Here is a 25430-nt window from a genome sequence, read left to right on the forward strand (position 1 = left end):
TTCATTTACCAGCCCTCATCCCAGCTTGGGTTAATATGGCTCATGTAGAGTATCAATAAAAAACTAGAGATGGCCCGATACCACTTTTTTGATTCCCGATACCGATTCCGATACCTCAACTTGCGTATCGGCCGATAGAGAGTACCGATCCGATACCAGAGTGTCATATATTTCATTATGTTTTAACATCTGTATACTACTATCCCTGTATGGATGTGATATGATTTCTATCTTTGTTGTCGGTCTGGCTCAGGTTAAACTCTTTGTGAAACATGAACAAACTAATTTAACGTAGATTTTCTTCAGGGCTTTATTACATGGTATCGGATCGGTACATAAACTCCAGTATTTCCCGATACCGATACCAGCGTTTTAGGCAGTATCGGAGCCGATACATCGGAACATCTCTATAAAAAACACACTCAGGCTTTACAGCATAGTCCAGATTTAAATGTAAAAGGTTTCAATATGTGAACATCTGTGCAGTTCAGGTAAAGTTTCTATATGAAGACCTACACTCAATGATAACAAACACAACTTCAATGAGTCTTTGATTTATTTGAGTATTGTTTTCATTGGATGACACAAGAGGGAAGTCATATTTGTTGATGCAGTAAATCACAGTGTAGCCAATAACAACAGTGTTTGTAACAAATCAATCACACAGCATCCTAAACAACATCCTCACAGTGGGAAGAGAAGGGAGCCACTGAAGGTGCTGTGGTTATCTCCATCGTCATAGACAGAATAGGTTGATGGGAGAACCAGGTGAATTGTATCTCCTGCTATCAACTCCAAGACAACCGACTTAGTGAAATACTTATAAAGTGTTTCTTCCTTCCACTCCACATTAAACATGATCTTCTGGTTGTTCTTGAACACATATACACCCATAAGACCTGTGTGGTTACCACACACAGTGAACTGGAGATAGTAGACCCCTTTGACTGGTGCTGTGAAGAAACCTACAGAGTAAGAGTATAACATGAAAAACAGTAACTGATTTATGTAGATGTACATGACCACACATGCTCATGTGCCCTGCAGTACATTACCTGTAGCTGGATTGTAAGCATTGCCAATGTTGGTGAAGACCTTGCTGTATTTTAGTGTGGTGTCTGTGTTGTGTGGTCCAACATATCCTGCATCAGTCAGAGCTGTGTAAAAAGCCACCTTTGGCTTCTCTGTCAACACACAAAAAAACATCAACGTATGTCTAAAAACTGGACTAAACAGGTAATGTGTGTGTGTGTGTGTGTGTGTGTGTGTGTGTGTGTGTGTGTGTGTGTGTGTGTGTGTGTGTGTATTGTGGATAAGAAGTTACAATCATCACCTGCACTTTCTCTCTCCAGCTGTTCAATTCTTGACTTGCTAACAAGAAGTTCAGTCTCAGTGCTGCTAAGTCTGGTCTGCAAGTCTGGAGTTAATGCAAAGACAGGGAATTTCAGAGCAGACTGCTAACATGCACAACAAACAGTGGTGGAAGAAGTATTCAGATCCTTTACTTAAGAAAAAGTAATACTACCACACTGTAAAAATACTCTGTTACAAGTAAAATCCTGCATTGAAAATGTTACTTAACTAAAAGTATGCAAGTACCATCAGGAAAATGTACCTAAAGTATTAAAAGTACTTAATGTAAAAAAATCCTTACAATTTAGAAACTGTAAACGATCAAAACAGTTCTGTCAGCCAACTAAGTGTTTAATCTGATAATCATTTACAGTTTTTCTCAATTGTTTACACACAAATACTGGTACTTGAGACACAATGACCACAACATGTACTCATGCACCAACCCCCTGAACCAATTCTGCTAAACTACAAGCACAATTCCTGCTTTACACTCACATTGCAGTTCTAAAACACACTTTTTTCAAAACACTACACACAATTCTCTGCATTTGGCACAATTTCCATGAAGAAAATCTCTTGTTTTCACAAGGAACACACTGCCATTCAAATTCTAAAGTAAGATTGCCCTACTATGCACACTGACTCATCACATGGGCAAACACCAGGCACACAGTTTTACAATTAGCAATCAGAGCTTTAGTAGTACAGTAATGCCTGTGGACTGTTCTGTAGGACTGTAAAAATAAAGTGTGTTTCAAGTATTTGGGAAATGTATTCCTACTTTGTATTCCTACACAGTATTTACAGTATTTTTACAGTAAATTCTTCTGTTTTGTATGTAGACCACTGTATGTGCAACTTTGTGTTGGTTGGGGCGTACACTGTGTACATTGTTTTTGTGGGGGAAATAAAATGTATTTGTTACTGTGTATTCTGAGTATAAAAACAATATTCTCAAATATTTTACAACACACTTATGTATGTACTGTCTGTAGTAAGTGTAACGCTGAACAAAATAAAGGCCTAAGTCATTATGATGAATGTAGAAGAAGTGTTTTCCATTCATCATAGCACATCAGTGTTCAACTGGTTCTTATGTCTATTCATATGATGGTTTGTGTGTGTCATTTGAAAACAAAAGAGTTCTGAGAGTATGAGGCATGCTTTCAGAAAATGTGTGTAAACAATCGAGAAACTGTAAGACGGACTTGTAGGTTGTAATAAAACCTCCTATTTTATAAACTACATGTGTTTTGTGTGCAAAAACCTTAAAGTAACTAAAGCTGTCAGATTAATGTAGTGAAGTAAAAAGTAAAATATTTCCCTTTGAAATGTAGTAGAGTAGAAAGTGGCATGAAAAGAAAAGACTCAACAGTACAAGTACCTCAAATTTGTACTTAAGTAGAGTACTTGAGTAAATTTACTTAGTTACATTCCACCACTGACGACAAATAATATACAGTGTCTTGATGACCGACATTCATGGTCTCCAGGATGAATTGCAATCACTTTCGTGATCTCTTAACTTTTCATCTAGTGCCACCATCAGGTCAAAATTTGACCTGCTATTAAAGGAGACATATGCACATGTTCAGGTTCATACTTGTATTTTAGATTTCTACTAAAACCCTTTGGTATTACTGGAGACTAATGAGGCAACAATTTTTTAAATTGGTCCAGTATAGAGCTCAACAGTCCCGCCCACAGCGGGTTATGGAAGTAAAAATACAATGCAATTTCTCCATTGACAATTGGAGTATAAGCCATAAAATCGTTACCGTCAATGGTAGACTTAAAACCAGCTATGACATGACTAAGCGATTGTATATGCTCATATATACACCAAAGGTTCATGGGGCACCAACCTTGTTTTGAGATAAATGTCTTTTATTCGTGATTTCTTAATAAAATAAAATGTTTTTCTTTACCTTTTGCTTGATCCTGTCTGTTTGTTACTGTAGCTAACAAGTCTCACTCAAACAGTAGTCTCATACTGAAATATCGCGAGAGGTAACTTGTTGCCGTAACACAGCGTAGTGTAAGAGTTGGAGAGAAGATTGCCAGGAAGTTTGTTATGTTGTAGTTAATGAGGCACATTTGCCCCATAGGATTAAATTGCAGACTGTTTTGTGGCTGCAGGCTACGGGGCTCTTGTTCTAAACTGGACCCTTTTCAAAAACTGTTGTCCCCACTAGTCAATTAGGCACAAAAACATGAGAAAACAGTGTCCATGTTGAAAAATACCAAAGGTTCCCTTTAATGTATTAAAAAAAAAACACATTGTTTTTCTTATACTGTCTATCTAAATATAACTGTATTGCAAAGGTAGAAGTGGGTGGAGATACTCAGGTGGAGGGGGGCGGTATATTCTTATAAGCCTGCATGTGAAATAGGATGGGGAGACAAATCTGAATGGCTTTTGAATCCAATGTTATCTGAGGCAGCCCACAAAAAACTGAATGGGTTGTCTTAGTTCTCAGTTTGTGGCCTTGTAGGTACCCAAATGTATGTGCACAAGCACTAAAAGGTGAGTTTTCATGATATGTCCCATGTAATAATAGCATAGAAAATAACAAACCATGAAACGTATTAAACCATCATGTTTGTCAGTGAAATACCTGCATTCTCTTTTTCTAGGTCACTTGTTTTGCTCTCCGTGGCAGTCAGTCTAGTTTCCAAAGATCTCAGTTCTGTGGCTTGGACTGAAAAACAGAGGACGTTTGATATGTTTGTGAAAGGTTAAATTCATTTATTCAACAGTTTGACTAACACAATGAGCTCTTTCGTATTTTTCAATAAATGCAAATGAATAATCTTATCCATAATCTATAGATATTTAAAGATGTATTCTGGTACTCACAATAAGTGCATCAGTGCACTGACACACTTTATCACCTGCATTTTCTCTCTCCAGCTGGTCAATCATGGACTTGCTAAGAAGAAGTTCCCTCTCAGTGCTGCTCAGTCTGGTCTGAAGGGCTAGAGTTAATGCAAAGACAGGGAATTTCAGAGCAGAGTAAACTGTTAACATGCACAACAAATTATATACAGCATCTTGAGCCTCATTTTATCTGTTGAAGTAATACTAAACATTTACTAAAAAGTACTGTAAATGTCTTTACCAGAATTCTCTCTCTGCAGCATCGCCACGTACACCTTGAGCTCCACCACCATGTCTCTCAGCTCCCTCACCTCTGCCCAGATGTCAGGGGTAGTTTGCTTTGTGATCCGCTCGGTCGATTCCTCACCTGCATCTCTTGGAGCCGTCTCATGAAACTCGTTGAGGTCACCCACCTCACCAAGGCCTCCCCCTGAGCCCTGAGCCCCTGACCCACACAGACCCAGCAGCAACAGCAGCAAACCAAGAACAACCCTCATTGTCCAGTTCCACGTCTTCACCAAGGTACAGTGGTAGAGTTGGCCTGTCTTATATATTCTCCAAACTTCCGCTGGCTGAACGAATGGGAAAAACAACAAGTGTTTTTGTTTGATAGTTTGATTCAAGGCCATCGATGATTCAGTATGAGCTCTGTGCTGGTGAGAAAATACAAGCTGTTACAGACTGGTGGAACACTTTTACTATGATACCGTCTCATGCAGTCACAGCTGTGCATACACCGTGTTCATTAATACACACACAGACAAACAGAGAAACGCAATTATCCTAATGCTGAGACCTTTAGTGTGACTGAGGGTTATCTGGTTAAATTGAGTGAAGGGAGTCAAACAGTCTCACTACTTATCTCATTCACTATGATATATTATACATTAATATAAGAACTGTCCTCCGTTAGAACATTGTGATAGTCTTTTAAATCTTTTTATTTTTTGGGAATTTTCCGTTTATACGATAGTGACAGTGGATAGACAGGAAAGGGGGAGAGAAAGAGAGGGGATGACACGCAGCAAAGAGTCGCAGGTTGGATTCGAACCCTGGCCGCTGCCAAGGACTCAGCCTACATGGGGCGCCCCAAAATCTTTTATTTTGACTTCTTATCTTATATATTATTTGTTGTTGAATCACTGAAGCCAAGAGAAAGTTAATATGTGTTCTCTTGAGCCCTCTGGTTCTAATCTAAAATACTTTAACTGAGTTTGGACGACATAAGGTCCTTCGACCGCTGAACTGTGGGGTCAAAGGTCAGGGTCAGATAATCATACATTCACTCTTAGTAGATATAAGGTACAAACTCTCCTGAAGCATTTTAATGGCTCACATTGTAAAGGTTTTGTTTAGATTGCTGATTATAAGTATTTTGGTTAAGTTTTAGTTTACTTTAGATACATTTTTATAGATTGGACTTCACTTTGATATCAAATTAATTTCTGGTTATTAAAAACATGAAACAATAAAACATGAAAAAGTACTTTTTAGAGGCACTACAGACCACTAGAAGTTCTTGTGGTTGTGGTTTATTTGAAATAGACTCCTATAAGTGTTAAACACATTATTTTCCATATGTTTATATGGATGCAGATCCAAATGCAGGTGAAATAACAAATGTACAGGATAGTGCTGTGTTGATGGAGGTTTAGCTCTCCTGTTGCTTTTTGGTGTTTTATTTAACTACATAAAGTATGTTCACTATTTATGTAAACAGATTGTTAGTTCGACTAAAAGTTGATGATTGAATGAAATCTCCAATATTGACTCAAAATGAGAAATACATATTTGTTCAAGCCCATGCCTCTCACTGAAATGAAGATGTCAATACAAACATCTATCAATGGAGGGCGGTATTTCCCTGTTATGGAGGAAGATTAGGGCCACGTGAAAAAATTGATTGAGTTCTTAGTTTAAAGTCAACATTCTGAGAATAAAGTCAGAATTCTGACTTTTCTCTCAGAATTCTGACTTTATGTGGCTCTTATCCTCTTCTGTACCCTGCTGTATGAAATGTATCAGCTGCAGTAAATTATTTTTACATTTAATTATGTTTTTTTGCTTGAGTAAGATTTTTAAATGCAGTAATTTAACTTGTAATGAAGTATTTTTACATGAATGTAATGGTATTTTTACTTAAAGTGACTATATGTAACTTTGGAATGTTTCTGAAACTGTGTAATTTTTCATCTAATTATCATAAATGACCTGTAACAGGAAACTAGACTTACAGTGAAAAGAACACTATTTTTATTTAGTTTTTATTAATGCCCTGCTTTAGTCCATGTTTGTGTTATTATTTATGCCTATTTTCTTTTCCCTTGTCCCCCTGTACTTGTGTAAAGAGTCCTTGGGTTTCATGAAATGTGCTATATAAATCTAAGTTATTATACGTTAGTTGATACAATAATCTCTTAATGCTTTGGCTCGTGACACAGTGACAGTAGTCTATATCCTTGACGTTCCACTTCCGGGATTGCTCCGGTGCTGCAGCAAAATTCGCAGGATGCATGTATTTTCGCCGATTTCCGTTTCCTTTCTTTTTGGGGGGGAATTTAAAACTCTGGTGGATTTCTGAGGACTATGGTTAACTGCTACTCAGATCTCTGCATGATAAATTGAGACAGCTAGCTAGACTATCTGTCCAATCTAAGTTTGCTCTCACATGACTATTTTGCAGTGACTCCGTCCGGCGCTTAGGAGGAGTGTGGAGTAGCCAGAGCCTCCTCCGCTCCGCTGTGTGTGGATGGTCTGGCATAGCGAGACTACAGTGACAGTGATACCCGGTTTTGCTCACGATACATCCAAAGAAGGCTAAGTTACCGTATGCAACACTTGAAATGCAACAATGCATCTGTAAGGTATTATCTTATTGTAAATGAATGATTTTCTGTCTGAGCAAAATATTCATCGCTACTACATGACCTCCCAGTAACGCTAATCTACAGTGTGCAATACAGCACCATAAAGAAAAGAGCTTCACAACAGCAGCTGTGGTAAAAACACTACCGCTTTTGTCCAAAGCGGCCGCTAGAATGAACACAAACTGAAAGTTACATATAGCCACTTTAAATAAAGGATCTTATTACTTCTATCACCACTTGTGCTGACAGTTACCAACATAGACTTTGTTTATCTACAAACACAACTTTAGTGAGTGTTTGATTTATTTGAATATTGTTTACATGTGATGAAGGAATGGAAGTCAGATTCAGCATTGCCAATATGGTGAAGACCTTGCTGTATTTCAGTGTGGTGTCTGTGTTGTGTGGTCCAACATATCCTGCATCAGAGCTGTGTAAAAAGCCACCTTTGGTTTCTCTGTCAACACAAAAGTGAATGTCATTAGTGTGTGTGTGTGTGTGTGTGTGTGTGTGTGTGTGTGTGTGTTGTGTATAAGTTACAATCATCACCTGCATTTTCTCTCTCCAGCTGGTCAATCCTGGACTTGCTAACGAGAAGTTCCTTCTCAGTGCTGCTCTGGTCTGCAAGTCTGGAGTTAATGCAAAGACAGGGAATTTCAGAGCAGACTGTTAACATCAGAAATCAAAAAGCCTTTATTCTCATTGCATAGGAATACAACAAAATTAATTGTATAAACATAAAACAAAAGAATGCACAATAAATACCGGGGTGGTGATGGCGCAGTGGATATGACACGTGCCTTTGGTGTGGGAGATCCGGGTTTTGATTCCCACTGCAATACATCAACCAATGTGTCCCTGAGCAAGACACTTAATTCCTAGTTGCTCCAGAGGTGTGCTACCTCTGACGTATATAGAGCAATTGTAAGTCGCTTTGGATGAAAGCGTCAGCTAAATGACATGTAATGTAAAATACAGTATCTTGATCATCACCTTATGTTGAATTAATCAATCTACTAGAAAGTGCTGTAAGTGCTCCTGAAAAGATTACACACTTTACAACACAGTTTAACACATACAGAACATTATTAAGACTCAAAAGGAAAAGTGACTAGTCTTTACCAGAATAATCTTTCTCAGGAGCAGCTCCATGTGCACCATGTTGAGGATCAGCTGTTTTCAGTTCATTCACCTGGCTCTCCCTATCCTTCGGGGGTTTGCTTTGTGGTCCCCTCGGTCGATTCCTCACCTGCATCTCTTGGAGCGGTCTCCTGAAACACGTTGATGTCACCCACTTCGCCAAGGCCTCCCCTTGAGCCCCTGACCCACACAGACCCAGCAGCAACAGCAGCAAACCAAGAACAACCCTCATTGTCCAGTTCCACGTCTTCACCAAGGTACAGTGGTAGAGTTGTCCTGTCTTATATAGTCTCCAAACTTCCGCTGGCTGAACGAATGGGAAAAACAAGTGTGTTTGTTTGATAGTTTGATTCAAGGCCTCAGATGATTCAGTATGAGCTCTGTGCTGGTGAGAAAATACAAGCTGCTACAGACTGGTGGAACACTTTTACTATGATACTGTCTCATTATGAATTGAGTTGATAATTAGCTACATTTGATCTCCACAGAATAGTGTAAATACCGACCTCATGTCATTTACAAACAGTTACAAATGAATGGGCTTGATTTGCAAAGACCTGTGAAACTCTGACAGACTGAAGTGTAAACTTGTTACCTCCACTAAAATAAGTTTTTAGTCGTAAATGATAACAGGTGTTTCAAAACATCTGCGTTATCCTGAAATATTTAGTGGCAATTCATATATAGACTGCACTACAGTGACATGATCATTTTAAATTACCTCTGACATAGAGTCTGACTCACATGGCATTTTGTACAAATGGCAATATTGCTGGACTAGATTTTATTTATCATAAATCATTGCCAACGTCAGCCAATCAGATTGTCTGTCAGTATGTGTATTTTAATGCATATTAAAATGCAGATTCGGATTTCTAAGAATGACCTATTATTAAAGTAAGAAAATTAGAAAATGGTGTGGCCTTGATGGGGTGTAGTGTAACATACTGCATTTTACTGACACATTAGGAGGCAAGAATGGTTAAATTATCTATGAAACAACTCCTAATGTCTGTACAAACATGAAACAAATCAAGTATTATTATATGATCACTGTTAATGTAATGAAATAATATACACAAAATAACTTGATAAACTTTCAGGTGCTTGTGGAAATGTAACATTTTTGTCACTTCAATGTAAACTTAAGACATGTTCTAGGGCAGTGGTTACAAAGTGGGATCTGGGGACCCAACGAGGGGTGCTTAAGGGGTCCCCAACAAAAAGGGGAATAGTTTTCCATCCTTAATTAACGCAATGACAGAATGTGACTATTTTGGTCAATGATTTCATACACTTTCTATAATAAAATATCTCAAAGCAAAAATCTTATCAGTTGGGGCTGTGGTCTATTTTGTGGTCATTTGTACCCGTTTAAGGGTCCTTGATGTGAAAACGTTTGGGAACCACTGCCCTAGGGTACAATATAGTTTTGGATGAAAATCCTTTCTTAACACTGGACTAAAATTTGTCTAGAAAATCCCATTCTAAAATAACAAAAAAAGAATAATTCTTTTTACAATACCAGAACTCAAAAAACATGTATGGTGATGTTATTTAAGGATTTATAGCACAAATAAATAAGGTCAAAGATGCAAATTGAAGCACTTAAGCAATGCGTTGATGAAAAAAAGAACACTTCCACTTGGACATTTGACACAATACCATTTACACAAGACCAAGATTAGCCTTACTCATGAAGGGCAATAATGAACCAATTATTCGTCACTGTTCAGTCTATCATAATGTCAGTCTAACAGATCGGTCCAAATAAACTAACATGCAGAATTTCTGGCTGTATGTTTGGTATCCAGCCTGTCCCTTTTTGAGGATGTAATGAGGAGTGTAATGGAATAAAAGTTCACTCAGTTAACCCACGTCTAGATTTGTGAAATGCAGCGCACACGCTGTTGTCAAAAATCTTTACAATGTGAATTACTACTAGACTTAGGCCTGCACAATAAATCGTTATAAAATCGCGATTTAATTTTTAAACGACTTTTTTTCTCTCCTTCAATTAATTTATTGAAAGCATTTGACATTGACATTAACATGTTTTAATTATGTAAAGACATGTTCAAGGAGTTCAGATAGAGCCTGTATCAGGGTCATATTTAGTTCAATGTGTTATATGTCACCATATAACACATAGTTACCATATTTTTGGTAGCCTACTGTACTTAAATGGCCAGTATGTACTTTATTTTCTTTATTTATTGAAGCCTCTATGTTTACAGGCTTGTGGTGATGCGCAATGTGCTATAGGTGCCAAAAATAATGTTTGGTACTGCCAATTTGTTTTGTTTTGTCATGGTTCATGTGTGCAATAAACATTACACTTCGTGAGGCAAACAATCGTGGCAGAGAATCATATCAATTCTAAGTTAAAAAAAACGTGATTCATATTTTCCCCGAATCGTGCAGGCCTAACCAGACTTAACCAAGCTAAATGAAAACTGCTTGTTTAAAAAGGTAAACATTAATGGATGCCATACTGTTTATCTCAGGGAAAAAACAATGACATTCTACTAGCTACTAACCCTGAGAGGTACTGTACATGAGCTGAGGAACATACTGTAAAAGAAAACAGGAAAGCCATGAATCTGCTATTCTGCAAACAATTCAGGGTATGACATCAACCCCCAACTTAAAGTACACCTAATGCTAAGACGCATGAGCACAATGATACCAAATAAAACCTTAGTAACTCAAATCAAAATAGTAAAAAAAAAGTTCAAGGCACATCAACAGTCTAGAATACAAAATATATAAACTTGAAATGGCAGAGCTCAAGCTTGTAACTGTATACTTCATTTCTATCAACTACCACGATGAGGCACTAGAAACAATAAAAGGCACTTGTGTGCTGTTAATAATAGAGGCAGTCCATGAGCCAAGTAACAGAAACAGCAAACAAACACAAGTGAAAGACCAAAAGAAAGATGAAACACTGCATTTAACATTGTTATGGAGCATCACATCCAGACACTGTCCCTGCACACATCTACTGGTCAGATTTGGATTTTTCTGTGAGTTGCAATGACTTACTTTTATAAATTCAGTTTTATGTGCAAGTTCACAGTGTCAATGTTCACATTGAGAGTTGTCTTTAGTGTATTTGTAGTGTTCAAAGCTACATTCAACAATAGCTTGGTAAATGTGTAATCAGATATGTGGGCTTTTTATTTACCATTTTCAAAAGTTTAGGAAACAATTTGCTGGTTTGAAAGCAAATGACCATATTTACAAAATCTAATTTCATATGTATAACTTTTCAGAATTTCCCCAAGCCTGAAAATTTACCTAATTACATCCGAGGCAGGAACTTTGCCTAAAGCAGTTTTGTGTCAAATGTTAACCTCAATCTCTGTACCAACATGTTGTTAAGGCAATAATGTAGAATTTGTCATTAGGTTACAATATTATATCTGACCATCTTACAACAAAGCATCCCTTTAAACCACAAACAAAATATCAGCAACTCATCCATACATACATCCTCAGCACCATGTCCTGAATCAGTGTTAGATACACACATTAATGTGTTCATTTTATATAAAAGAAGTATGGAAGGTGCTGTAGTGTAGCAGGTGGTACAATCTAGCATGACAACCTGCGCAGGCAGCCAAAAGTGGCTGTTTGTTGTTGAGGATAGATTAAAAGTCTTTCCAAAGCACACAGTCATGGTGTACGCGAGTGTCTGTTAGTTTCAGCCAGGTAAAAAATGAACCAAACATTTTGAGAAAAGTCACAACAGCCGGTGCCCTCCTTCCTTGCAGGACTAGATCACACTTCTTCAAAGAAGGCCATCTGAGACTGAGACATGTACGCAGAGTTTCGCTGCAAAACAAGGCGAGTATGAGCGATGGCAGAAATCAAAACAAAGAAACTCCAAGATAAGAAGTATGTGCGCGATTATGTAAATATTAATACTGATGCAATTAATACTACCATGTTTCATATGCTCCAAATCTTAAATCTAAAAATATACACACATGTCCATTATTATAAAGCGGTAGACAGAGGGTAAACACTTGACAGTATTAGCTGGATGTACTGGTTTATTCCCTCTATTAGACATTCTGACAGGTAACCAATCATCAGTAAAACTAATAATGTTAGTAGTAATAATAATACAAAGAAGAAGATGGTATGAAGTGATCATACGTACGTTGCTGTGAGGTATGTAGACAGGCTCCTGGACGTAGCCCCTCGCCTCATTGCGGAGGGTGTAGACGCCCGCCTGTTGCTGCTGCTCCTCCAGCTTCAGAGACTCGATCTCAGTCTTCAGTTCCTTCAGCTGGTCTTGCAGGTGTTTACTCTTCTCCATGTACTCCAGCCTGCATTCATGCATGACAAGAAATTAAACACAAGCAGATCGGAACTGTCTTTCTAAAGCGTTGCAGGCGATTTGAACTCACCTCTCTCTCTCGATCTCCATAGACAGCCTTTTCATGTCAGAGTCCTTGAAGTCGAGGCGTGTAGATGCCGACTCATAGGCAAAGTCGGCTGCTTCAGGAGGAGCAGGGGGAGTAGAGTAGGCTGCTATGAGCTGGAAGACAGGCAAACAGATGTCAAGTAGGTAGTTACACTAACTGTTGACACACAATGGCAATGGGTTATTATTATTATTATAATATTATATTAAGTTTATTTGATATAGCACCGTTTACAAACCAAGTCACAAAGTGATTCACATGATAAAAATTGTTAAAATACAGTAAGACCCAAATAGTAAATGAGCAAGCAAAGAAGAAATAAAATACCAATGGAAATAAAAGATTCAAAAACTTAAAAACCCAAAGTTACAAACATGAGACAAAAGCGAGTTTAAACAAGTGAGTCTTCAGCTGCTTTTTAAAAGCATCAACCGAGACTGCAGAACCTAAGACACTAGGAAGGGCTTTCCACAGAGTCGGAGCCACCACTTTAAAGGAACGGTCACCTTTGGTTTTTAAGCGAGTGCGAGGGACCACCAGTAATCCCTGGTTAGAAGACCTGAGGGACCAGTTAGTAATGTAAGGATAGCGCAGGTCAGAGATGTAAACAGGTGTCTGACCAGGCAAGGCTCTATATGTCAGAACAAGAACTTTAAATTGGATCCTGAACTTGATAGGAAGCCAATGTAACGAGGATAAAATGGGAGTTATGTGTGACTTCCTGCTGGACTTGGTCAACAGCCTTGCAGCAGAGTTGTGGACCAGCTGTAAACGGCCCACAATGCACCTTAAACATTTTTATAGTCCTGTAACGACTTTTTGACAGCTCTTATTCCGAGCGTAAACACAACAACGAAAGCAAAATATTCCTATTCAACTAAATCCAACATATAATTAAACACTTCCAAAACATGCTCTCTGGCCAAACTGTTTCTGTTCAGTAGAAGTAAAGCACAGCAGGTAATTAATGGCTTTAGCTATTTACAATAATTGAATATCTCTGAAATAAAACAAATGACTGCACTGTAACAAAATGATTACAGTACAGTCATTTTTTATTTCAAAGATATTCAATTTATATTTCAGAGATATTGAATAAAAACCTTCTTAACACAATAAAGTTGCATTGATCCACAAAAATAAGTAACAAAGGCATCACAAAGAGCACACAAGCAGCAGTATCATCATCATCATCATCATAACCACCGTACAGGGTATGTTGTTTTGGTGATCTCTAGCAGCTTCTGTTTGGCTCTCCGCTCAGCATCCTTTGCCTCAGTCAGGTCCTGTTTCAGGTGATCTGCCTCCTTCAACCTGGAACCAGAGGTTTTGTCAGTTCAAGCGTGATGTAAGACAGTAATAGTGTTAATACTATATACACGTAATAAGATGGCTTTTTAATTGAAAAATAAGATAAATGTAATGTATTAAAGAAAAGCTGTAAGTAAAGTAATAATTAACTAAAACAAATGCTTAAGACAACACTAGTCAAGATGATTCTAGACCTCTTCTCCGACTGCTCCACCAGTTTGACAGCAAGCTGCTCTGCCTCCCTCATCTTCTGCTCCATCAGCCTTTTCTCCTCCTTGGTCTTCATGGCGGTGACCTCGAACCTCTGCCTGTCCTGTTCAGCTTCTGCAGCCTTGTGGGCCAACAGCTTGGCCTCCTCCTCAGCAATCTGGGCCTTCTCTGCCAGCAGGTCCGCTGTCTCCTCAGATCGCAGCTGGAGAAAATGCATTGTTAAAGCATTTTTACAAACTAATATAGGATACATTTGTGTAAGAGTTTAGGGCTTAGCACGATGGAGGAAGCAGGCTCTGTGACGTTATGCAATTAACAACGGGAATGTAAAGCTTGTTGCCAAAACAAGAGCTCACACAAAAGTCTGGAAGATTCAACAATTCTCTAACGACAAAGATGAAGCTCTTACCAGTGCCTCATTGGCCAGTCGTGCCTCGTCCTGCAGCTGGAAAAGTCTTCGTTCCATCTCTTCTTTTGCCCGTTCCGCTTCCTCTCTCATCTGTTTTTCCCGTGCCAGGATTTGACGCTCCATCTAAATAGAGGCCAAGATTCTCAATTAAAGCTAAGACAATCAACCATGATCATTGATGATAATTATGACTGTATGCAAAGTGACCATCACGTCTAATCTGTTATTCTAATTGCTCCAGTGGAGCTGAGAGAGTGCTGACCTTCTTGCGGGCCTTCTCCTCTTTCGCTTGAGCCTTCATCTGTTGCACTTCAATGGAGTCCACCTTCCTCCTCCTCATGAATAGATCATGGTTACCAATGCACAACTGCAGGATCTGAAGACACAGGCAATACAAACATTATCTTACTTAACATAACTCTCTTCTAAGTTTGTTATAGTTGAACATTTACATGGACAAAGAGGTAAACCAACCAGCTTGTTGACACGCAGTTGAGATGAGTAGAACTTGAAAACATCTTTCTTCTTATCCAGGGGTTTAATTGTAAACTGCAACATGGGAAAGTTAAAAAGCTCAGTTTTTCTGCACTACTGACAGACAGCCCAGCTTTGATGCCTTTACAACAGTACAGCTAAGTGGTTAGAGTGAAAATCCTGTACTGAACTTTTGTAGGTTTCATAAACAGCTGTATGCATTGGCAGTTGTATTGTCTTTTGCACTATATTGCTTCTATAGTAAAAAACAAAATATTCAAGCATACTTTCATAACAAAATAGTTATGGATGTAGATTTCATCCAGTTAAACAACTAAAAACTAAAAAAAGTTGTTGCCAAGAGATATCACACCCATTTTCCACCTCTTCCAAAGTGACAGGGATGTGAGAAAAAAAAATAAGTCCACTGCTTGCATTTACCTCCTTTTCGCTATAAGAGATGTTGCGGATGCCGCTCCAAGGAAAGGATTTGTTAGGGTTGAGTTTGCTGTTGGGGCTGTAGATGTGAAGACCCTGAGCATCCACTCCAAGTAACAGATCTGTGTCCCTCTTATTTTGCTGTCAGTGTGACATGTAATACATGCACGTAAACCAACATGACATTAATGATTAAGGTTGCATTTGTCAAATGACCATGAAAAAGTTCCATAAATTCACGTAACATTAAGGCAGAGTAATTTAAACTCACAGTAATGGCAAAGTAGCTGACACCGTACATCTCAAGGTCCTGAGCAATTTTTAAGTATTCCATCTCAGCCTCATCCCTGTATGGGGCGATGTACAAATGAGGAAAAGAAGGCATATCAGAGCATTATACATTTATAACACTTCAACTACAGAATCTAGGACTACATCATTTGTAAAGAGGTTAATCTCTATTACATGCTGAAATTCAAAAGCCCTCATGGGTCGGTCCTACCTGGCGATGCCTCTGTGCTCTGCGTACCAAGCTGTGATCTTCTCTTCCCACATGTCAGCTGTCATTTGGTATTGCATCAAAACCTGGGATACAAACACAGGATCACAGGAAAAACATTATATTCTGCAAGCACACAAACATTGGTTAACATCCGTAACAACAAAGCACACCAAACCGACAATTACTACAAGTGAACGTGCACTTACTCTTTTTGGCAGAAGCTCATCTTGTGCCAGGAAGCCTGGCTTGTGAAAGTTTGGGTCATAGTCCCCATACTGTAATTGAGATTGAGGGGGAGACAGTGGCAAAACGGGAAAAGAAAAAGAAAGAAATGTTGACGTTACTGTTGCACATTAGCAAAACTTAAAGCATGTATAAGTCTGACTGTAAATAAAATACAGATTTGTTTTGCACCATCACATAGATGTTCTTTAAATAAGTTGCTCTGTATCTTCTTTTGAAGAAAAAAAATCAGTACCCAAAAGGGAGACATTTATTTTATACTTGTTGGCCTCATGAAAGTTCCCAATAAGCTTCTTCGCATAAAACTGATCAAAACATTGTTTTTTAAAGTGTAATTGCATGAAGCATTAACTGCAAAGGTGGACTTTAATGGACAGTGCGTTTTGAGATACAGGTAGGACAAGCAAACTGTAGTTGCAGCAAATGATAGTAAGGAACCTTGCATAGTGTTCTTACCTTGGCCTGGACAGCATATGATGCCAACAGAACAGACGCTTCAGGGGAACAGAATATCTCTTCATCCAATATCTGTTTTTTCACCTATACAAGAATTTGAAGACATGGATGTACATGTATTGAACCAAGTAAATATTTTCATTCAGGTTTGGAAATTAATTCTTCTTCCTACGTATAAAATAAATAAAACCGACACTAAAATGTGTATGTACAAAACTGATTAGGGTGTTATTTTACAAGAAATGCTATCGCTTATATTACCTGTAAGAAGAAGAGGTGCTGAGTTATCTCTTGGACCAGCTCTTCTTCTACTTTTTCTGGGAAGAATTTAGCCAGGAAATGAAATGTTATGGGAGAGTCCTTGGGAACCTCTTGGTCCAAGACCTAGGTGAACAAATAAACATTAGAAGAAAAGTGCACAATAACAAAGTTATTATACCAGACAATCACTAAAGCCTGAATGTCATGGCATGATCAGTGTCTGTGTAATTAGTTGCTAGAAACACACTAAACAATTAGGGAATGAATTGCTTAATTGTTTGACTTCTAATTCATCAATAATTTGAATAATCAATAATGACATTTCAATTCATAAATTGCAGCCCTGCAACCCAGATTAGCCTCACATTGTAAAATATTGCACAACACATACAAACCATCTGCATTGTCCAAAACATTTTAACCACATGGCATCTAGCATATTGCTCAAGGTATGTGTTGTTTTGGAATCCTCATTAGCCAGATTGAGCTTCACAGGTTCACCCCTTCACTCACCCGTTTCTCTGGTTTTAGCCAGGCATAGGTGTCTTTTACGGTGTACCTGAGTCCGAAGAACCAGGTCTCCCTCAAACCAACGGTGCGAGACACCAGGTCAAACAGGTCTTTACCTTTCCACTTAACCTGAGACAAACAGTGAGTGATAAAGAGACCAGTGAGTTAAGATGCTGAAAGCAAATGTGTTGTTTTGCAGCTGCTGTTCTACACCCATTTCTGTACTGTTAAAAGCAACTCAAATTTAAACTAATAACTCATGCTCTTTTTGTATAGAACAGAAAATCACTTTAATCTTTATGGTAGAATCTTGATTGGTGAGGGTTTCTTTAGTATTTTATAGCGGAGGTGGGCCACCGCCTGAAATAAAGACCACCTTCACTAACATAATAAAACACTAATACACTTTATCGAGAAAAATGCAGGGGCACTATTTCACACAGCAAATGTCATATTTAACGAATGTGGTAGGGCTGCTCCCTCTTAGTCGATTAGTCGACTAATCGGTCATTTTGGTCTTAGTCAACTTAGATTTCTTTAGTCGATTAGTCATGTTTTATGTTTTTTTCATGCTGAATGACTTATTTCCAAGAAATGTACGAGCACATCTCTGGTAAACACAAGAATTAAAGTGGTGCTTTTGCATGACTCTTTGCGGAGAAACTCAGATTTACAGATCTGTCGATTAAATCAACTAATACAATACAATTACAACTAATGCAATACAACTGAATGAGTGTTAGTCGACTAAGAATTTCTTCAATCGAGAACAGCCCTAGAATGTGGCTATTGTTTTGACTGTCATGTTCTAGCTAAATTAATCAGAACACGAGATGCGGCAGGAACTGGGCAGCTTACATCTGCTAGATCATTTCCAGGGGGAAAGCCTGACTGATGTTGTATGACATCCTTCAGTAGGTATGTGTCTTAGATGGCAAAAAAGAATGGTTATATACGTAACTGCGGGGACATTCTTGTCTCCTTCTTTCTAATTGTACAGCAAAAGGTGCTGGAACTTCAAAACTGATTCTTCAGTGAGCTTGTCCATGAATCTGAGATGGCTAATTTAATGTGAGCCAATAGGGGATACACATACAAATGCATTCATACAATACATAGTTATACATTGACCTGGAATCAATACACTCATCCATACAGATAGATATATAGATAAAGCATCCCTTCAGGCTAAAAGATTTTCAGAATAAATCCATACCTCACAGCTGAACTCCATTTCCGCATCCATAGTGATAACTTTGACTTTAAAAGTCTTTGGCTGTTTCTTCTTCAATCCTAGGATAGACATTTTGAAGGTGTTGGTGTCAAAGAAACCTGTGAAAAAAGAACACAAGTATTTCAACAGTAGGCGTTTTCAGGACAAAACATGACGTTTCACAAGTGATAAGAAGGATGCACCTAGTAACTAAAATTAATCATTGTATTGTAATATACAATTTTAAACTTTTGGAGTGATTCAACCCATCGTTCTGACAGCTACTGTAACTAACGTGAAGTGTTTTTGGATCTGGGAATTAACTAGCTATCAGACGATAAGAATTTAATGTTTCAAGCGGTTTTACAGAAAAACTTATTTCATTGTTAAATACAACATGCAGATGAAATGCAGAAGAGGCCCATTACCAGCGAGTAAAGGTACAGACTTCTGCCGTCCAACAAGGCTCAGAAGAGGCTGCTGGGCTTTTTTGTTGTTAAGTGCAATGCTAAGCTAACGTTAACTGATAATACTAGACAGCGTTAGCTTTCCAGCTAACTATGCCACGAAAACGGGCCAAAACAAGTTGTACAAAGAGTGGAACTTTTGAGAGATCTCCATAATTAAATGTATCAATCGAATTTATTTTGTCGATGATTAGGGTTATTTCAACTATCACTAAGGAAACAACTCCGCTAACGTTATCGGCAGCTACGAGCTAAACAGCAGAAGGACTTTCCAGAAGATTTTTGTTTTGACTCCCACTCTACAGGTGGGAACACGAATAGCAGCCTGGGATAACGCTACTGCGTATCTGCACGCGTGAATGCCGCATTCAAAGGTTGTCGGAAATATTGTATTTACATGCGGTTTAATAGGGCAGATGGTGGCAGTGAATGCACCAGGAGGGACGCTGAGGTGCACTGAGTGGAACCTTTGGTGCACAGTTATTTGTCTGGCTACTGCTTGTAAAAAAACAAAAACAATTATACATCAATCGGTAACAGAACGCACAGACAGATAAAGAGAAAAGATGTTTTGGTAAAAAGCGAAAATGTGCCACAGGCTTTCTTTACCCTGACAGTCTTTACTGAGGGAAATTTGTACCATAAGCCACTTACTGCAATTGCTTCCTGGTCCATACTGTCTATGGGAAACACTTACAAACAGAACAACCAGCTGCAGGTAACTGTCACTACTGTGACTACATATGTGTGTTCATTTATTGTGTAATAAGGTAACTGTCACTACTGTGACTACCTATGTGTGTTCACGTTTATATCGCCACAGTGGCTGAACAGATGTTTATATTCAAACGGCATTTAAAACATCCATCTCTCTTTGTTCTTTTGCAATTTAAAACGGTGAGAATCGCCTAGTTCTGATATCTGTTATTATTACTCTCACTTGAGTGTTTTGTCTTGTTCTTTCTTTCTTTGAACAGGTTTGTATATAATGGCAGCTGTCACTAACACATTTGAAAGTGTAAAAGCGACCATCTTATCAGCTCATGAAAGCACCACATCAGTAGAAAAGGTCAACTTCTACAACTCCTGGGCAGAGAACTATGACCAGGTTAGATAACTGAAGTACAATAAAACAATATCAGTAAAGTATTTGCAGTATTTGATTTGCCCAGTTAAGCGTACAATATGTAACTTTCTGCCTAGGGGCTCTCAACTAGTGGTGGGCAGATCAAGGCTTCGTGAAACAATGAAACAGTTGAAGCAAATGTGCCATATTGTGTCGAGGCTTCGAAACAATCCGACACCCGTCTCAACGATGACACCTTGGTCTCGTGAGATTATCGTTGCCCACGTGTGCATGACGTCCGAGCAAGTCGGGATCAAGGAAACTGCCGTGTCTGAAAATAAAATAACAGATTTCTCTGGGTTTGACATTTGGTGGAAACATTTGGGATAGTGTAAGAACACAACTCATAAAACTATATAACATAGGTATGGTCATTTTTAGACATTTTAAAGCAGAAATGTTACATATTGTACCTTTAAGTTATAATATTGTGCTGAAATTGAGCAGAACATGCATTACTGATAAACAGTACTAAGCAAAATAATGCAGTCCTGTCATTATGTCATATCATTATGTGGCTATCTGTGTATTTTTTTTTATATTTAACTAAATGTAGCTTTACTGTACTCATGTTCACCTTCTTTTTGGTGCTAAATACTGTTTGAGTAGGATGTGGCTGTTCTGGACTACCGTGCACCAAGTCTGGCAGCAAACAGCATCTCCTCCCATTTCAGCAGTGATCGTGAAGCAGCTGTAGTGTTGGATGTGGCCTGTGGTACAGGACTGGTGGCCAAACAGGTAAACTCACAAGATGGAGAACAAACTCCTGCACTGCATGGGATTCTAGTCAAAGGACAACAGAATCAAAAGGAGCAACTGCAAACTTTTAATCTTGACGCAGTAATACATCATTTAATATTCGACAAAGCCTTTTTTTCTATTTTCTCTAAAATGTGACTTTTGTGTTGTAAAGTATTTCCAGTTAATCTCCTCTCTCCTTGCAAATATTAACATGTTTGGAACCAAACCCTTCTTGCTCTTGTGTTTTAAAGCGGTACAGATACTATCATTATAAGTTTTTAGTTTCCATGTTCATTTAAATTGACTAGTAAGACTGATAAACAACCAAAAGTGTCTCTGTTTTACAGATGAAGAGACATGGATTTGGACATTTTATGGGTATCGATGGAAGCGAGGCTATGTTGAAGTTGGCCAGAGAGAGCGGGTTATACCAGGACCTGAAGCAGTCCATGCTTGGAGAGGGGCCGCTGCCTGTTCAGTGGGGTAATTTAATTGTTTCAATTATTTAAATTTTATACACATTCACCACTGTGATTCAGTAAGCGATCCTCAATTGGGGTGGGTTAGCCAATTTTATGAAAAAAGCTATTTTGAAAAAAGCTCTTGTCAACCATGATATTATGATTATGAAATAGTATTAATCTTTAGTGTTATTATTAGTAGTACTGTAAACTCTCTTATCTTCTTCCCTCCGTCACCTCTCCCCTCTATTTCCTCTTGCAGGTTTGTTTGATGTGGTTGTGATCGTTGGAGCACTGAGTATTGGTCAGGTCCCGGTTGGTGTCGTCAGAGAGTTGTGCAAGTCCACCAAACCAGGTGAGAATATGTTTTATTTTTTGGCTTTATGCTGACTCAACTGCAGTTCAGATCTTTTGTTGAAAATAAGTATCTCCTCACTGTAGTGTAGTGTACTGTTTTAATCACTCAAAAACACCACTGCACTCTCACCTGTTTCCACTAGGTGGCTATATTTGCATGACAACCAGAAGTAACCGTGACAATGTGGAATACAAAGCCGCACTGGAGCATGAGCTCAAGCAGATGGAGGACGAAGGGCTCTGGACTTGTGTAGAGGTGGCTGAAGTGGAAGACTGGGAGAGAGCGGTGTCACAGCAGGAGGACGGATACATAGCTGGTGCCGTGTACCTCTATAAGAAACTAAAACTATAGCACATTGCACATCAATGTAGATGCGACATCACAGCAGCAAAGGTACAAAACAACTCAAGAAGATACAAAATATTCAAATAACTCACTTTTAACTTCAAGTGTCCCATTTTAAATGAACAGCATCACAGGTCAGGCATGATGTGCTTGGTAAATGACTTGGGATTTAAGCAGCACAAATGTCAGTGAGACTCTGATACACAGTGACGTTCAAACAGGAAAAGCGGTGAAATAAAGCACTCTCTAAACAGTATGCATACTAAATCGCTATTTTTGAGTTTAATGTATGTATATGTGTGTATATATATATATAAATTACTATAATTTTTGTTTGTGTGTGTGTTTATACATATCGTGAGCTTAGAATTATAAGGTTCTATCTCCATTTAGGGTAGTTCTGAGGTATTGAGCATCAAAGTTTTTACATCCCAGCTATTTTGTGAGATGGAACCTTTTTATTTTATTAATAACTAACAGAGAATATATTTTTTTTTACAAAAATAACACCACACAGGCATTAATAAACACCTAAGGGATCAGATTATGTCAAAAACTCAATTTCAGCCAAAAGTGGAGATAGAACCTTATAATTCTAAGCTCACGATATCAGAACATATACAGTATCTGGGCATAGGGCTGTCAAAAGAAGATGGTTTAGGTTGCAATGTTACTTACAGACTTGAAAGAAAAATGCACCTGTGGTTGTGGATGAATGTGCTGGTGGTGTACAGTATAATACATGCCAATAACATAAAAAGCTGTTGCTATTTGAAAATGTCTTGAATATATTTGTAATATACATTAAAACATATGCTGGTATGGGCGCCCAAATAGCTCAGTTGGTAGAGCAGGCACCCATATAGAAGTTTACTCCTCGACGCAGCGGGCCCGCGTTCTATTTCGACCTGTGGCCCTTTGCTGCATGCCATTCCCCCTCTCTCTCCTCTTTCATATCTTCATCTGTCCTGTCAAAAATAAAGGCCGAAAATGCCCAAAAAAATAATCTTAAAAAAACAACTAAAAACATATCCTGGTAAAGGATGGATGAAGAGTCCATTTACTTTGATCTGATGTGTTTGAGTGCACCACTGACCAAAGGATGGCAGTGTTTTTCAAGTAGCCTACTGGTGCTGTACAGCCAAATATTGTTAAAACCCACATAACTTAATTTAAATATTTTGGCTTACGTCATTGTAGTTTTATTCATGTATTACAAATTTTTCATAGTCTCTCCCTTTCATATGTACGTGAATACAATTTTACAGGTTTATGTGGTGTATCTACACAAAGTCTTCTCTAAAGTAAGAATTGTGCATTTTAGACAACTGGCATTATTAGCTTATGACTAGATAATGATGCTGCACATTTGAATAAGCAAAACCCAAAAGACACATGTTCCAAAAACATGATTCACTGAAACTGAATTTGAATGCTCTACAAACACACTGCACCTCCCTCCTTTAACCCTGCACACCTCTCTGGTGGCAACTCTCTGTCAAACCAGTTTGTCCTGTCTTGAATAGCCAAGACTGAAAGTCCAGGAGAATGTTGTTTCCTTTAAGTAAAGGTTCTTTTCAGCTTATGATGTATGACATGTTAGCATTTTTTTCAATACATTTATATTAGTGAAAAAGACTGGCTTGCCCAATCAAATTATAGTCATTTATTGAAAAGTAAACATAGAAATATCTCTCAATAATATCTGTACAACAAAATAACACATAAAATCACATTTCACAGTTAGCAAAATCTAAAACTTTTTATGTGCAACAAGTGGAGTTTTTCATGGCTATATAACTCATCAAATGAGGACATACATGTACATGGATTAAAAAAAATCCAATCAGTGCTACCAGTGTAATGCTCCACATTAACATGTCAAACTTATTGCCAACAATGTTCTTTTAAAATAAAAAGTATACAGCAAACTTCACGTGCACCTGGATTTAGTTTGTTGTACTTCATTTTGTTTTTAGTTCAGTTTTAGTGCATGTAACATGTTAAAGCTGCTATAGTCCTGCATATTAATAAATGTAGTCCATAACTTTTCCCTTCTGTCCTTTTATCAAAGCAACATGGTGGAGTATAAAGATAACTATACTTAATCCAATTAACTACTTTGTATCAGTAATCATAACTAAGTACACTACTACTTCTAAATAACTCTTTGCATGTAAAACTTCTGCACTGCTTTGTAAATTCAGTACATTGTGTGTGCGTGTGTGTGTGTGTGTGTGTGTGTCCATATTATATGTATGTACTCGTCGCTGGATTTGAGGACCCATCCTCATTTTCACCTTCGACTGATAAATTCTCTTCCATTTCTGCTCTTCTCTGCTGAGACAGCGCCTCACTGTATTCAGATTTTGTCGACTCCGGTCTTTTCATCTGAGACTTTGTTGATGGGGCCCATGATCTTTCTGACTCCATCCTCAAGCCTTGCTCTTGCCCTTCCCCCCAGGAAGGCCTTGTGTACAGTGGAAGCTTTGTTAAAGCTCCATCATAGCTTTGAGACCTGGAAAACACGGCTCTGATAGGCTGAGATGTTGCTGGTGCTAGTCTGCTGTGCTGAGAACCTGCCTGGGTGGACCCGTTGGAGGAGCGGACCACCATGTAGCGGACAGAAGGGCTCTTGTCTGCTGTGTGGTCTTTGATGGGGCATGCTGAGCTGATGAACAAACTGCCTCCCAGAATAAGCAGGATGGACGCTCCCAAGCCGATGTAGAGGCAGGCTCCAATCTCCCTCCGCTGAGCATCTGTGGAGACGCTGTAGAACTCGCTCACCACGGACCCGGCCGCCCACACTGTGGGAATCAAACACAGCAGCCCTGTGAAAATCAAAACTGCCCCTGCTGCTACAGCCATCTTGCCCTTAACCCCGCCTCCTTCACCATCCAAAAAGCGAGTGCACTTCCCTCCAATGAAGGCCAGAATGAGACCTGCGCCGCCTGTAGCGATGGCGAGGGCGGTGAGACCCCTGGCGGCCTGTAGGTCTCCGCTGAGAGCAAGGACAGAGTGGTAAGGGTTACACTGGATCAACCCTGTGCTCTCGACCACGCAGCTCATCCAGATGCCCTCCCAGATGGTCTGGGAGGTGATGATGGTGGTTCCCACAAAGGCTGAGACCCGCCACATGGGCAGTAGGCAGGTAAAGATGACCCCTGCCCAACCCAGGAGGCACAGGGCGCTGGCCAACAGCTGCATCCCCATCGAGGACAT

The 25430-nt window shown here is 38.8% G+C and overlaps 4 protein-coding genes across 6 annotated transcripts; 1 reads left to right on the forward strand and 3 right to left on the reverse strand.

Moving 5' to 3' along the window:
• Positions 1 to 625: 625 nt before the first annotated feature.
• LOC114567304 (uncharacterized) lies at positions 626 to 7902 on the reverse strand. The gene is made up of 8 exons (XM_028596358.1): positions 7870 to 7902; positions 7654 to 7733; positions 4479 to 4809; positions 4252 to 4335; positions 3975 to 4058; positions 1334 to 1417; positions 1056 to 1184; positions 626 to 965 (listed from the first exon to the last, which is right to left on the reverse strand). Exons 2-8 carry the CDS (start codon positions 7657 to 7659, stop codon positions 685 to 687), a joined length of 999 nt encoding a protein of 332 aa, XP_028452159.1. The 5' UTR covers positions 7660 to 7733; positions 7870 to 7902; the 3' UTR covers positions 626 to 684.
• Positions 7903 to 10727: 2825 nt separating this feature from the next.
• Positions 10728 to 19503, reverse strand: nf2b (NF2, moesin-ezrin-radixin like (MERLIN) tumor suppressor b). Its single transcript, XM_028595111.1, has 17 exons — positions 19139 to 19503; positions 18714 to 18829; positions 17501 to 17626; positions 16988 to 17110; positions 16727 to 16810; positions 16234 to 16302; positions 16028 to 16110; positions 15797 to 15872; positions 15529 to 15666; positions 15088 to 15162; positions 14876 to 14989; positions 14614 to 14736; positions 14189 to 14406; positions 13895 to 13997; positions 12666 to 12796; positions 12416 to 12584; positions 10728 to 12084 (listed from the first exon to the last, which is right to left on the reverse strand). Exons 2-17 carry the CDS (start codon positions 18801 to 18803, stop codon positions 12031 to 12033), a joined length of 1776 nt encoding a protein of 591 aa, XP_028450912.1. The 5' UTR covers positions 18804 to 18829; positions 19139 to 19503; the 3' UTR covers positions 10728 to 12030.
• A 99-nt stretch (positions 19504 to 19602) lies between these two features.
• Positions 19603 to 22464, forward strand: mettl27 (methyltransferase like 27). Of its 3 annotated transcripts, none has more exons than XM_028595112.1 (6): positions 19603 to 19895; positions 20155 to 20285; positions 20913 to 21041; positions 21392 to 21527; positions 21768 to 21860; positions 22006 to 22464. In XM_028595112.1, the coding sequence occupies exons 2-6, from the start codon at positions 20166 to 20168 to the stop codon at positions 22212 to 22214; spliced, it is 687 nt and encodes a 228-aa protein (XP_028450913.1). In that variant the 5' UTR covers positions 19603 to 19895; positions 20155 to 20165; the 3' UTR covers positions 22215 to 22464. The 3 variants fall into 3 exon arrangements, with proteins under 3 accessions (XP_028450913.1, XP_028450914.1, XP_028450915.1); XM_028595113.1 differs by having other exon boundaries at positions 21392 to 21500; XM_028595114.1 differs by lacking the exon at positions 20155 to 20285.
• A 1994-nt stretch (positions 22465 to 24458) lies between these two features.
• LOC114567278 (claudin-4-like) lies at positions 24459 to 25430 on the reverse strand. The gene has a single exon (XM_028596309.1). It carries the CDS (start codon positions 25428 to 25430, stop codon positions 24459 to 24461), a length of 972 nt encoding a protein of 323 aa, XP_028452110.1.

The sequence above is a fragment of the Perca flavescens genome, chromosome 13 (assembly GCF_004354835.1).
Source record: "Perca flavescens isolate YP-PL-M2 chromosome 13, PFLA_1.0, whole genome shotgun sequence".
Classification (NCBI taxonomy): Eukaryota; Metazoa; Chordata; class Actinopteri; order Perciformes; family Percidae; genus Perca; species Perca flavescens.